Consider the following 12,041-nt stretch of genomic DNA (forward strand, 5'->3'; position numbering starts at 1 on the left):
ATCCATAGACGTTTTTCAGTTTTGCATATCAGTACATTTTCTGACTAAAACAAAGAATGTCCTGCCAACACTGTTAAATTCCTGGAACTCTAGTGTCAACATTCATAAACAAATTCTGACTGTGTGTTGAAAACTTGTGCACATAGAGGCAAAAAGTATACTGTTATTACTGTTGTTGTTATTGTTATAGGATCTGTTTCTTCAGATCATCTCCTCCATGAAGGAAATATGGGCCAACACCGCAGAAAACATTTCAGTCAGCAGTAACAGTAAATCCAAACATGACAGTAGCTGATGTTAGGAGGAGAGGTGGAACACAGTGTAGCCTAAATGACAGCTCAGACACTGACAGGCCCAAGATGATATCCTGTCCCACCGAGGGGTTTGTGGCTCCTACAAATCTGGCTGGTTTTTGTCCTGCGTGCCACGTGGGACCTATCAGTCAGAGGCTGACAGGCTCTGCTGTCAGCTCAAGGCCCAGGAGCCGCCTGTCATGCGAGCATATACACAAAACAAAACACATGCAGCCACGCTCCAACAGTAAGTGTTGCCCAAAATATCTCATTCAAACGTATCAGCCCCTCCACATCTGACAAATTCAAACCTTTCCAAAACACACATCCAGTGAACGGACCTCGTCTGTTTCTCTGTACAGTGCATGCATTTGTTGCAGCGTATTTGTAGCTTTGGTTTGTCAAAATCGGGAATAACTCGGGCCTGGTTATTTAAGCTACAACGTGCCTGGGAGGAAGGAAGGCTATTGTTACTGATACAGAATTATCAAGTGGCTGAAACGTGTCAATAAAAAGGCTTTTGAGTTTCAAGTGTCTCCCACAGTATTGTGAATCAGGGCTGCCATCATATGTTTGAAAGCAGTACTGCCACATATACCACACCCATCACTGTGGGACCCGAAGTGTGTATCTACATCTGCAGTGTGCATGAAGCTGCGAGTCAAAAGTTACAGTGTGCTTTATGCTGTAGTCTGTAAGCCTCTCATCTGTAAACACTGAATATTTTATGTTTCGTGCGTGATATATATGCCTGTCTTGCACATGGTCTTCAGTAAACATTAATACTCAGGATCTAGGGACACATGGGGTAGTGAATGAGTTGCTGTGGCCATTTTAGGCGGTCTTAAAGGATAAGGCTGCTCTGACATTAGGGTATATTTTTCTTATCATCAACAAAGCCTCTGAAAAGACAGAACCAACATTGTTTGTCTTTATTTCATTCTCGTTGCTCTTTGTACAGTGGCAACAAAGACGTTGTGCTGTCTCAGTACTTACCTTCCCAGTCCACAGCATTGAACCTCAAACCCATTCATTCTTACTGAAAATACAAATCTTTAGAAAAACGTGTCACAAATATTTCGGTTTTTAACAACATCATTTCCTACTGTACTTTCAGTCATGACGCAGGACAAAAATAAATAGTGCTGTTATTGTAGACCATTTCAGACAGCAGGAAGGTGTGCGGGGAATCGACTCAAAATAAATTATAGTTATTGTGTTGGTGGTAATGAAGCAACTTGCTCCTGGCTGGCATATTACTGTGTTAGTTTTAGCTGTTTCCAACTTTGTTCTTTAAATGTTGTGTAGCTGTCAGCGTTGCAGTCCACATAAGCACATGTTGTGTTGTGACATGTTGTGTTCAAACACATATTCTTTAGCGTGACCCTCAGAGAAGCAAAGTGCTGCTTGTCGCAAAGTCATGTCGATTGCTTGAGAGCTTCACAGGCTGCTCTCTTCACTATGAAGACAAGTTCCCGCTGAAATCTTAATAATTCTTAATGTCATCTCTCAGCGTTGTGTTCGGGTGCTGACAGAAAAGCTCACATTGTGCCTGTAAGCGTGATCACTTTTGCTTTATTACCTTCAGTGATCGATTTATCAGACATCAGCACACAGTCACGATGCTGCAGAAGACGCGCTGCAGCAACACAACGATCAACACACACCAAAGTCAGCTGAGTTTCTAACGATTGTTTTGATTTGTGGAGATAACCTTTCCGAAAGGCTGAGGAAAGCAAGGTGTGGTAATCAGTGGCGAATTACTCCAGGCAGGCAGGAAATCTCATCTGAACATGAATGCTTTCAGCAGTGACATCAGTTTTACTGATCCCGGTGCTAAAAGCCCAGTTGTGAATTAATTTGGCCTTTTGCTTTTTTGCTGCATTCATCCAGCCTCCCCATGCAGGCGCTTTTACATGGTTCATTCTGGAAGTCTTTCTCATTAAGACATTAATGGCAAACGCATTTAGAATTTTCTCTGAGTCTCTGTAATCCAGAGATGTTGTTGAGCTGTTTCTCACCGGGGCCTAAATTTGTTCTCATCCATGTAATGACTGTTCTTTGTATTACACAGAGATATCATTTTATAATTTTATAACACAAGCCAAACGTGTGTGTGTATACTGACGGAAATCTCAATGAGGCTGCAGTGACGTCTGTCCAATAAAGTATAATCCATTTTAATTAGGACTTTTTTTACCTCTTGAAAAGCACCATTCGTTCACACTGTAAGGAGTTTTAGTCACACGTCACGTATTGTATTTTAAACTTAAAAATCAAAATGCTTCTACTGAGTTATTACTCCTTAAAAGTGACCTTACTCCACCAGAGACTATGTTAAAAGATTTGCAGGCTTTCATATTGACTTTCTTTCTGTATTAAATATGGCACTTCCTGCGTTACAGTTTATATTTCACCTTGTTTTCCTGCAATAGAACCTGTAATTATCAACCACAGAACCCGGCTGGAACCTTTCTTGGCACTTCATGATGCTGAGCTCAGTGGCTGCCAGTACATGGATGTCTTCTATTGGTCTACACACTGATGATTGTGTTCCTCGGTAATCCAGTCAGGAGTTCAGTCCACCGTTCCTGTGGCGTCATGCTGCATTTACAGGTTAAACATGAACCGTTTCAGCCAGCAGCTTCCGTCTGCTCTGGAGAGACGACTTCTAATGCAGTCGTTCGTTCAACTGAGCTGCAAGGAAAAAAAGATTGAATAACCTTATTTATTTATTTATCTATGCAAGTGAGTGAAAGAGAAGAGAAAGTTAGAATGTCAAAGAAAGAAACAAAAGCACAGTGAGAAGGCAACTGCAGTGGTTTTAGTACTGGAAATTATAAATAGCAGCAACAACAACAGTAATGAAATCATTTTATGTAAACACACTTGTTTTATTCTTTATACTTTATTTGGGTTTCAGTTAGTCTCTGCAAAAATGGTTCTTAGTCACCATGGATCCCACATAATATGATTTGAAAAATCCAAATTAAGAGGTCATCTTGAGGAAATAAAATGTTGTTTTCTGTTACTTGTCGTGGTTATCAGATATCAAGAATGTCACGGATGGCATCATGATTAGCCTAGCAACTGATGGAAGGTAAAAATGTCAGATCAAGGAGGACCCTTTGCATTGAGATGATGTTCAGATCAGTCCTCGTCATGTGAGTAGAAGAACCGCACAGGTCACTGAAGTACTGCAGTACAGTATGTAACTGTACTGTCCAGGTACATGACGGTGAATTCGAAGGCTGAAATCAGGTGTGATCAGATCAAGTTCTCCATGATTTTCCTGTGACTACGAGAAAACAAGAGCTGCTGTCTTGTGATAAACTTTCTCGGTTTTCTCTAGATAACAAGATAAATGAATGTTTTATCACCAGGAGACAAACTTTGTCATCTCAAGAGCACAAAATAACTAACTAATAATCTTGAGATGACAGCATTAAACTAGGAACAAAAAAAATAATTGCAAGCACAATTAAATGCTTTTCAGTGGACAAAGCAGTGTATACTTTTATTTGTCCAAAGGTGTTGACATAACAGCAGGTTTACAATACATCACATACATATTAACACCAAAGAACATTTACTTATTCCCTTTTTCCTCCTGCATGGAATAACTCCACCTCATCTCCCACAGACTTGACCAAGATCACCATTGTTGACCTGAAGCCTGAGACCATCTACGAGGTCAGGATGTCCGCCATCAACGGCAAAGGCGAAGGCGAGAGCAGCCAGGCCAGAACTTTCAAGACTGAGCCAGTCCGTAAGTACCGTCCTCGCCGCTCGTGTCCCAGCTCTCAGCAAGTGTCCCTCTGACCCCAATGCTTTGAACCTAATGCTGTTGCTCACTCCACCGCCTGCTTGTGTCTAGCTGAGCCCAGCTGAGCTTTCACCCCTACACTCCTCTGATCTCACGCCAAGCCCCAGTGCAGTCGTCCTCCAGGCAGGTCAGAAGGAGCGATGATTCATGAGTTCACTGCCGCTTCATACTCGGTTAATAGTGTTAACGCTGTAACGCATAACCTGCCTTTCCCTCGTCACTGAACAGTATTATGTGCCTCTTTGCAGTGTGTGAGGCAAACTGTGCTTCCTTCCATTTCACAGGACCCTGTGCTCCACAGCTCGGGTGATTTAGTGAAAGCTTTCGGGGAGGAACTTGTGCATCCTCAAGGCTGAGTTATACTCGAGCGTGGAGCGAGTGGCAGCTCTTTATTTATAGTTCAGGGACAGTGTGCATTGTTAATATAACCCCCAGAGGTCACGCTCTGCGGAAGATTGTTTGTATGTCAAGACGGAAATGGCAGCGAATGAAATGTTGGAGGAGGAGATTATTCTTTTATCTAACTGTGTTTGGAAAAGTGTACGACAGCAGAAAGAGTCACCGTAACAGACAGATCCAGGGTCATTCGGATCCACAACAGTTTGCTGGAGATTCTGATTTCGTTCAAGTCTTTCTTGATGATAATCCAGCATCAAATCACAGCTGTGGTGGACATGTGGTATCATCTGCTACTTTACAGAAAGGAACAGGTGTGCAGCACCTGTCAGCACCAATCACAGTGTGTCAGGTTGACATAAAAGGTTGTATTTATTTATTTTCAAGTCTGTTTGACAATTCTTTCCCAGTGACGTATAAATTAGAGCCAGTCATCTCAAAGATGTGATTGGCATTCGTCCTTTATGGGTTTAATATGCCAAATAACTGCACATTCATGTTGTGACATGGAGAGTTTCACTTCCTGAAGGGAATTAGTGTGATAATGAGACGTTTTACTAATCTTGTTCCTTATGTTTGATGGCAGAGGTGTGGCATTGGCTCTTGAGCAATCACTTCTTATGATTATAAGGTAGTTTCACTCATTACATCCGTTGTGGATTGACAGAAGTCCTCAACAAGGCAGCATAAGTAATCTTTGAACAGTTCACACAACACGATAATGTGGTTGGGTTTTAGTTGGGTTGTGATAGAGTAACTTCTGAGATTTGGGACACGCTGTGACACTTCTCCAACAACGTCAGAAAACAAGAGCAATCAGACTATCAGAAAGGTTGTGAATGAGCCAACAGTTTGGCCACATTACCTGAACCACTATATTAAGATGAATTGTTGGTAATAACCTCTCATTGTGCCGGAAATCTGTGCATGCACAATCAGGCTAAGCAGTAAACAGTGGTTTTTATGGTGCTTAAAATGTTGTTACTGACAGAAATGATGACCCAAAACACTAAAATAAGACCCAAATGGTAATGAACCAGAATTATCCTTTAATCCGTCTATCCACTGTGGAGCTAGTTTACCCAGGATGCACTTAGAAGCCAACAGACCTATTTCTCAGTCAGCATTTTAAATCAGGGTCATGAATAAATCTTTGTTTTAGTTTGCACCACCCTCTATGTCATGCCTCCATCTGTGCTTCATCACCCATCTGCTTGTGTAGAAGTACCCCCCCCCAGCATCCTCCTTACTTTGCCTGATTACCTAAAGTTGAAGAGAAGCTTTGTCCTACTTCAAGATGTCTCAGCAAAAGTCAGTTTCTGATGTATTTTTGGTGTCTACACTCACCCAGACGCTAGATGAAAATGGACATGAGTTGAGATCGTGTGCATGTTGCCATTTGATGTGTCATATTACAGCACGATGTTCTTCTTGAATCCTCGATATGACCAACTCGGCAGCTTGAGGTCAAATTTCTAATTTTAATACCAGTATTCTCCAGAACAAAGAAAAGTAAGACTTGCTGTTGACAGAAAGCCCGAGCAGACACAGCAGCCGTGTGGCAGTGGGTTAATGATGTGGCAGGACAGAGCTGCCCTCTTTCCTTGTTCATATTTCTCATTTCATTGTCTTTGTTTCTTCTTTTTGTTTTACCGTCGTCTCATCGTGGTTTTCCATCTGTTCTGTATTCCATTGGACTTCTCAGGGTATTCTTTCACAAGTAAGTTTCTTTTCTCCCTGTCACCTCTGCTTCATTTCATTTGTTCTTGTTTCCATCCCCACTGTACTGATTTGCTTTACTTTGACCATCTCTTTAAACAAACATGTAATGTGACATTGATCACGTGATGTCTTTCATGTGAAAGAAGAATCATGAGAAATCACTCTTTGACTTTGAATTTTCAGTACTCGTCTCATTTTCCAGGCAGCAGTCCATTTCCATTACTTTAAAGTGGCCTCAGATTTGTTTGTCAGCAGTCTTATCGATTGATATGACCAACTTACAGGCTGCAGCGAGGGCGTTATTTGTATCGTAGTCCTTAGTGCTACACCATCTTTTGTCTTTCTGCTCCTAACTCCTTTTGTTTTGGTGTATTTTACACTTGTGCACTGCAGAGATTAAAGATGTTAGATGTTAGATTAAAGATGATAACTGCGTGCAGAGACCATCAAATATCATGTGATTACCATGTAATTAATGTGAAATTAGAATATTTACTTGCAATAATACCAAAATTGGAGCAATTTTGTGCATAAATGGCGGCATTAGCGTTAAATTCTCAGGCCTTTAATGGCCAAAAATCTTTTGTATCATATTCCCATACAGTGTGCTTTTATTCTGGCAATGTAATTTGTCCATTTGACCACAGCTGTGTCTCAGAGGTCAGAAGAATGTATATTAACAAAGACTGCTGCTCAGGAAAAGCTTTTCATTAACTGCTCCACAGTTTCTGATTGCTTTTTGTTTTTTTGTTTTTTTGCTTTCTGCATCACACCTGTGGCCTTTGTATAGCAGGCCAGTCTGACTTCAGATCTTCAGTATCCCAGTTAAGAATCTTGAACATTAAGATTTATAAAATCCAGTCTGGGGTGGTTTCTTTCATGAACACATACAATGCTAATTGATGAGATATTAGTGTTAACGAAGCCTGCCAGAAATCCTTAAAATAATACAGGGTGCATCTTTTTGGTTGCAGTAAAACTTTCAGTTTAGCTTTTGTGGAAATCTGACATCTTGAAGTAATTGTTGTAAATTAGCTATAAGCAAGAGTCAGTTTCACTATTAATCACATGACTGGGACGGGACAGGAAAGAGAAGTCAGTGGAAGCCCTGGAATAAGTCACATCGGTCTGATGACGGGATGTGGATTCTTCCAGGACTGGGACAGGACAGGAGTATTTTTGTGAGAGTGCATACAAGTGAAAATCCTTCTACTGTAACCGAGACCGCAGGTACCAAAACAAACGGCGGCTTGCAAAGGTTTAAGGAAAGGAAGCCGACACTGTCCACACGCTGCTGAACAAAGAAGTCAGGCAGCAGATCTTCACATGCCCAGCTCTGACTTCTCTGTAGCTGTTTATACACAAGACATAACTCCTTATGGAAAATCAACTTTGTTCTTGCAGACACATTCTCTACATGAAGTTAAGGTTGAAGTTTTTACTGGGCCATTAATGTTATGTAATTGTACTTAATGTAATGTAATTAAAAAATAGCATAATATGTTTTTAGTGTATAGTACAAGATTTGAGCTGATTGTTTGAGAATAATCATACAGTCTTATTTCACGTATTTCACTTATTTTCAATTATGAAATAAGTCTCATCTGATCTGTCATGTCAGTTGTGCATTACCAAGCTCTTGTCCCAGCTGTAAACTGATGGTTTACACTCCCAGAAACACACACAACTTTGACCTGGTTGGAACGTCTCGCTTGCCCTGACACGGCGTGTAAAACATAAAGCCATAAGCTGGCCCTGCTGTCAGGTAGCACAGTGGATGTTTCAGACAAACTTCTTATCTCTACGACGAGAGCACAAACAAAAGGGAGCCAGCACTGAGCTGCTCTTGTAGAGGACAAGTCCAGCTCCTCTCACCATCTTCTCACCATCTTTCAGTTTCATCAGAGGTCCCACCCCATATCGCTGCCACCAGTATGGCCCGTAGTGAGTATGCCAGTCGCAGCGTGCAGTGCGTCTGTCCTCACCGCTTACCTGCTTGGCTTCACGCTGGTGTGGCTCACAGGACAGCTAATACATCCCCTGTAGAGTGTAGACACAGCAAAACAGCAAGATGAGTTTGGCCACTTACTCCCTTTGCTAACAGTTTCGAAATGTAATAGAATATGATTTTTACTAACATTCTGTCAAGGACATTAAGGTTAGCATTCTAACCACCTGACTATAGTGTTGTGCCTGACATGATTAACAGGATGTGTCTGCTCATGAAGAATTAACACGCAGCAGATTCTTAAGACGACGTTATCTGTGACATGTTCGTTTGTGGAAGTGCAGAGTGAAAGATCCTGGTGGATCAGGAGCCTCTGAATTCAGCGCTGACTCATAAGTGCTGTTTTTAGAGATAATTGGTATCAAGTTATTGATACAAGGCTCAAAACATCATGTGTCATGCAGGACATTCACAGCATTTGGCCTAAACGTTTCGTGTAGACACTCTAACACCTTATGTTGCCTTTGTGTCACCGTTTTCTGTCTTGTAACCGTTCATGCCAACGTCCAACTTGTGTGTTCAACTGACAAATCCAACCCTGTGGAAATGAGCTGAGTCTGTCTGTCATTCAAGTCATTCAGCTAATTAGGTCATGGACACTGTTTAACCCCCGGAAAGCATAATAACAAATACCACATCAGAGTGCATGTGGTGTGCGAGTTTCGCCATCTTGGATTGTTGGACTGTTTAAAAAACTGGCTCATTTCTTTTTTGTTTCTTCTCATCTAAATGTACTGATTCGTTGGTAAGTCATTCAGTCCACCCTGATGCGTGACTGTACATAAAAGAGAAGTCATCATCCTGCAGATATGCTTTTTCCTCTACTTCCTGCTCTCTGCACCACCAAGTCACTGCTGAATCTGAACTTTCTTGGGCACCCTTCAGCGTGTCTCATCATTGAGTCCATCCAGCTCACACACAGTATCAGGTCAGGTCTTGAGGATGCAGACCGTGACGCGACGGGGTCCCTTCTGTGGAAACACACTGAGACGCCGTGTGTTGCCTGTAACGGAGACCAGCCGGTCGGTCTCTGATCAGCAACACTTGCAGGCTCCTGCTGATATTTTATCATTATTTTGGGCAAAGAGACAGTAAGATCGCAACTAATTGAAGATTTAGGCAACTAAATCTGACTGCTTATTTCCTGTTAAGTGGATGTTTGCCCATCACATTCCACATCATAAAGCAACACTGGAGGTAACAGTGTGTAAACAAAGATGACTTTGTGTGCTTGGGGCAAAACACAGTAATTGTGGTCTGTCTTTCTGTCTTTTTCTTGCTTTTAATTGAAATACTGACACTGATGCACTGAGTTGTATGTCCTTGCAGTGTTCCTAACTACATTCTCTACATTTTGAACACACCTTTAACAACATTTGTCAGACACAGCCTTGTCTTTACATTAGATTCACCTTGAATGTCGTTGTTCGTTTGCTCCAGCAGCTACTGTTTTCTGCCGGCGCATCACTCAGAGCAGATGTCACAGCTGCTTTCAGTCGTCCGATGCAAACGTCATGTTCCCCTGATGCTTCACGTGTCCACGCTGTTGTCTGCTGTGTGTCATGTTTAGTTGGCATGGTTTGTGTCCTCCAAGCTGCAGAGTTTCCTGTTCCTGGGAAACCAAACAAACTCCTGTGTTTTTCTATCTGTAACGTCAGTCATGGTTCAAATTCAGATTGGGCATTAATGTTACTTATTAAAATATAAGAATCAACCAGAATCTGTCAGAATGAAAGCTGCTGTTTTCCTGGATGCATGAAGCAATTCTGGGTGTGCAGTTTTGGTTGTATCTTAAATCAATATCTTTTTTTTTTTGGTTATTTATTGATTGATTCTACGTTTCCCAAAACCAAAACTAAAAGTCTGCAACTGCTTCACATATTCAGCAACATGTTCTTTTATATGTATTCAAACAATCTGTTTATTATCTGTTTATGTATTTATCTTGGTTGTTTGTGTTCCTTTTGTGTCATTTTGCTGTTGCCATTCTTGCTCATTTGTTTATTCTGTTGACATGTTTTCATCGTAAACGTTTTGTTTGTTTTCCATGTGCCCCCTCCGCCTCTCCCTGCCCCCACCCTTCTCCTGTGTTTTCCTTTCGACCAATCATGTGTGTGCTCATCATGTGACTTTGTCATATGGCTCTTGCATGGTGCTGATGATGTCGTCTTCGCTGGCCAACAGAAGGTAATTTTTTTTTGTTTGTTTGTTTGTTTAGTTTGAGATCATAAGCTCAGCGGTGATCATTCAGAAGGATTAGTGACATTAGAGTTAGACATTAGTAGAACACTTTCACTTTTGTTTGGCCATTTTTCGTTCAGCCATTCTTTCATATAATAGTAAACTAAAAGTTATGTTATCATCTCCTTCTTTCTGCTAATTTTTCATTGCAGTCATAAAGCAACAGTAGAAAACTGCTCTCCTCTTAGTGCCTTGAGAGATTAACACAATACAGGCGTTATAATGCACACATCATACTGCATTTACACCTGCAGTGACATGCGTTTGTCCACATCCACACAAGACATACAGACACACACTGCAAGTGTTTCATCTGAGTTCCTCACAGCTGCTTACATTTGAAGCTCTTACAGCACGTCCTTTAGCTCTAATTCAAAGTGAACTGCATCATGAACAAGAAGTTTTTAAAGTCACCCATCTGTGACCTCATTGTCTCACCTGGTCTCTCGTTTCCGTCGAGGCACCTGTGAAATGTTAAGTCACTGAAGGTGGATGGGTTACTCACCTTTTATTAATGGAAAACAAATCCAGAAAAAGACCCAAACACACGTCTTCTCAGTCAGCCAATCAAATGAGAGCTGGTTTAAACATTTCGCTCATTTGTCATTAAAACGTAAATGAATGAACTGAATAAGCTGGATGAGGATCAACGAAATCACTTCGTATCATACTGTCTTTGATTAGTTAGCTGACATATGAAGAATATGGCACAACAGGGTTAGTCCACAACTTCAGTTTCTTTCTTTTCTTGTCATCCTTGTTTATATAAAATCTTCCTTAGAAGTTAAATCAGACATATGTTGGGTTTGCCAGCTCTGCTTTTTTAGCTTTCAAGTAGCTTATAAAATTGTCATTTTTTTAACCCTTTTTGTCATTTGCACCGGCTGTGAGTGGTGTTAAACATCATCTGAGCATCCTCACAAAGTGACTGCAATCTGCATCGCACGCACTGTTAAACTTAGTCCTCATGTTCACCCACAAAGCTAACTTTTCTTATTATTCCCCAAAATTAGCTTCTGTAGCTCACAGTTGTTCACTGACTGGATTCACAGCAGCCCATTGCATTACTGCAGCATGCAAGTTTGTTTCCTGTTTCTTGTTTCATCCTTCTTCTTCTTCTTCTTCTTCTTGTTCTGCTGTTTCCCAAAGAAAATGTCCGTCCTCTCAGCATGTGTCTCTAGCTTTGGTTTCATGTCTTCTTGGTGCTCACATAACTTCATACAGAATACCTAAAGACCTGAAGAAGCACAAATAGAAATCATGCGTTTAATTTGCTAAATACAGCAGTAATAAATGTTCCTTTTTAGATTTTAAAGTTAAGAAGAGAATTGGGTAACTTCACAAATCCCAGAAATTTGGAAAATTGTGTGACTTCTGAGTTGAATTTTCAGAATAAAGTCACGTAAGGTTTTTTAAATCAGAACTCCATGTGAAGGTTATTGCTTATATCGGTGCCATTTACAATAATGGGAACAGCTCAGTAATTAGATTCAGTGCTGGACGATGTGATTTTTAAAGGCTACTCTAAAATTAATTCCCTCATTAAATATTGTGT

At 40.9% G+C, this 12,041-nt stretch overlaps 1 protein-coding gene across 11 annotated transcripts in view; it reads left to right on the forward strand.

The window, feature by feature from the left end:
- The window catches only part of ncam1a (neural cell adhesion molecule 1a), a 224,437-nt gene that overhangs the window by 183,039 nt on the left and 29,357 nt on the right, over positions 1 to 12,041 (forward strand). For 5 of the 11 annotated variants that reach the window (XM_046411094.1, XM_046411097.1, XM_046411098.1 and 2 more), the window contains exons 13-15: positions 3,937 to 4,062; positions 8,134 to 8,181; positions 10,430 to 10,432. In XM_046411094.1, coding sequence (XP_046267050.1) covers positions 3,937 to 4,062; positions 8,134 to 8,181; positions 10,430 to 10,432 — 177 coding nt within the window. The remainder of the gene's footprint in view (positions 1 to 3,936; positions 4,063 to 8,133; positions 8,182 to 10,429; positions 10,433 to 12,041) is intronic. The other 6 variants (XM_046411095.1, XM_046411099.1, XM_046411103.1 and 3 more) reach the window with 2 other exon arrangements.

Source organism: Scatophagus argus, chromosome 14, assembly GCF_020382885.2.
Source record: "Scatophagus argus isolate fScaArg1 chromosome 14, fScaArg1.pri, whole genome shotgun sequence".
NCBI classification, from domain to species: domain Eukaryota; kingdom Metazoa; phylum Chordata; class Actinopteri; family Scatophagidae; genus Scatophagus; species Scatophagus argus.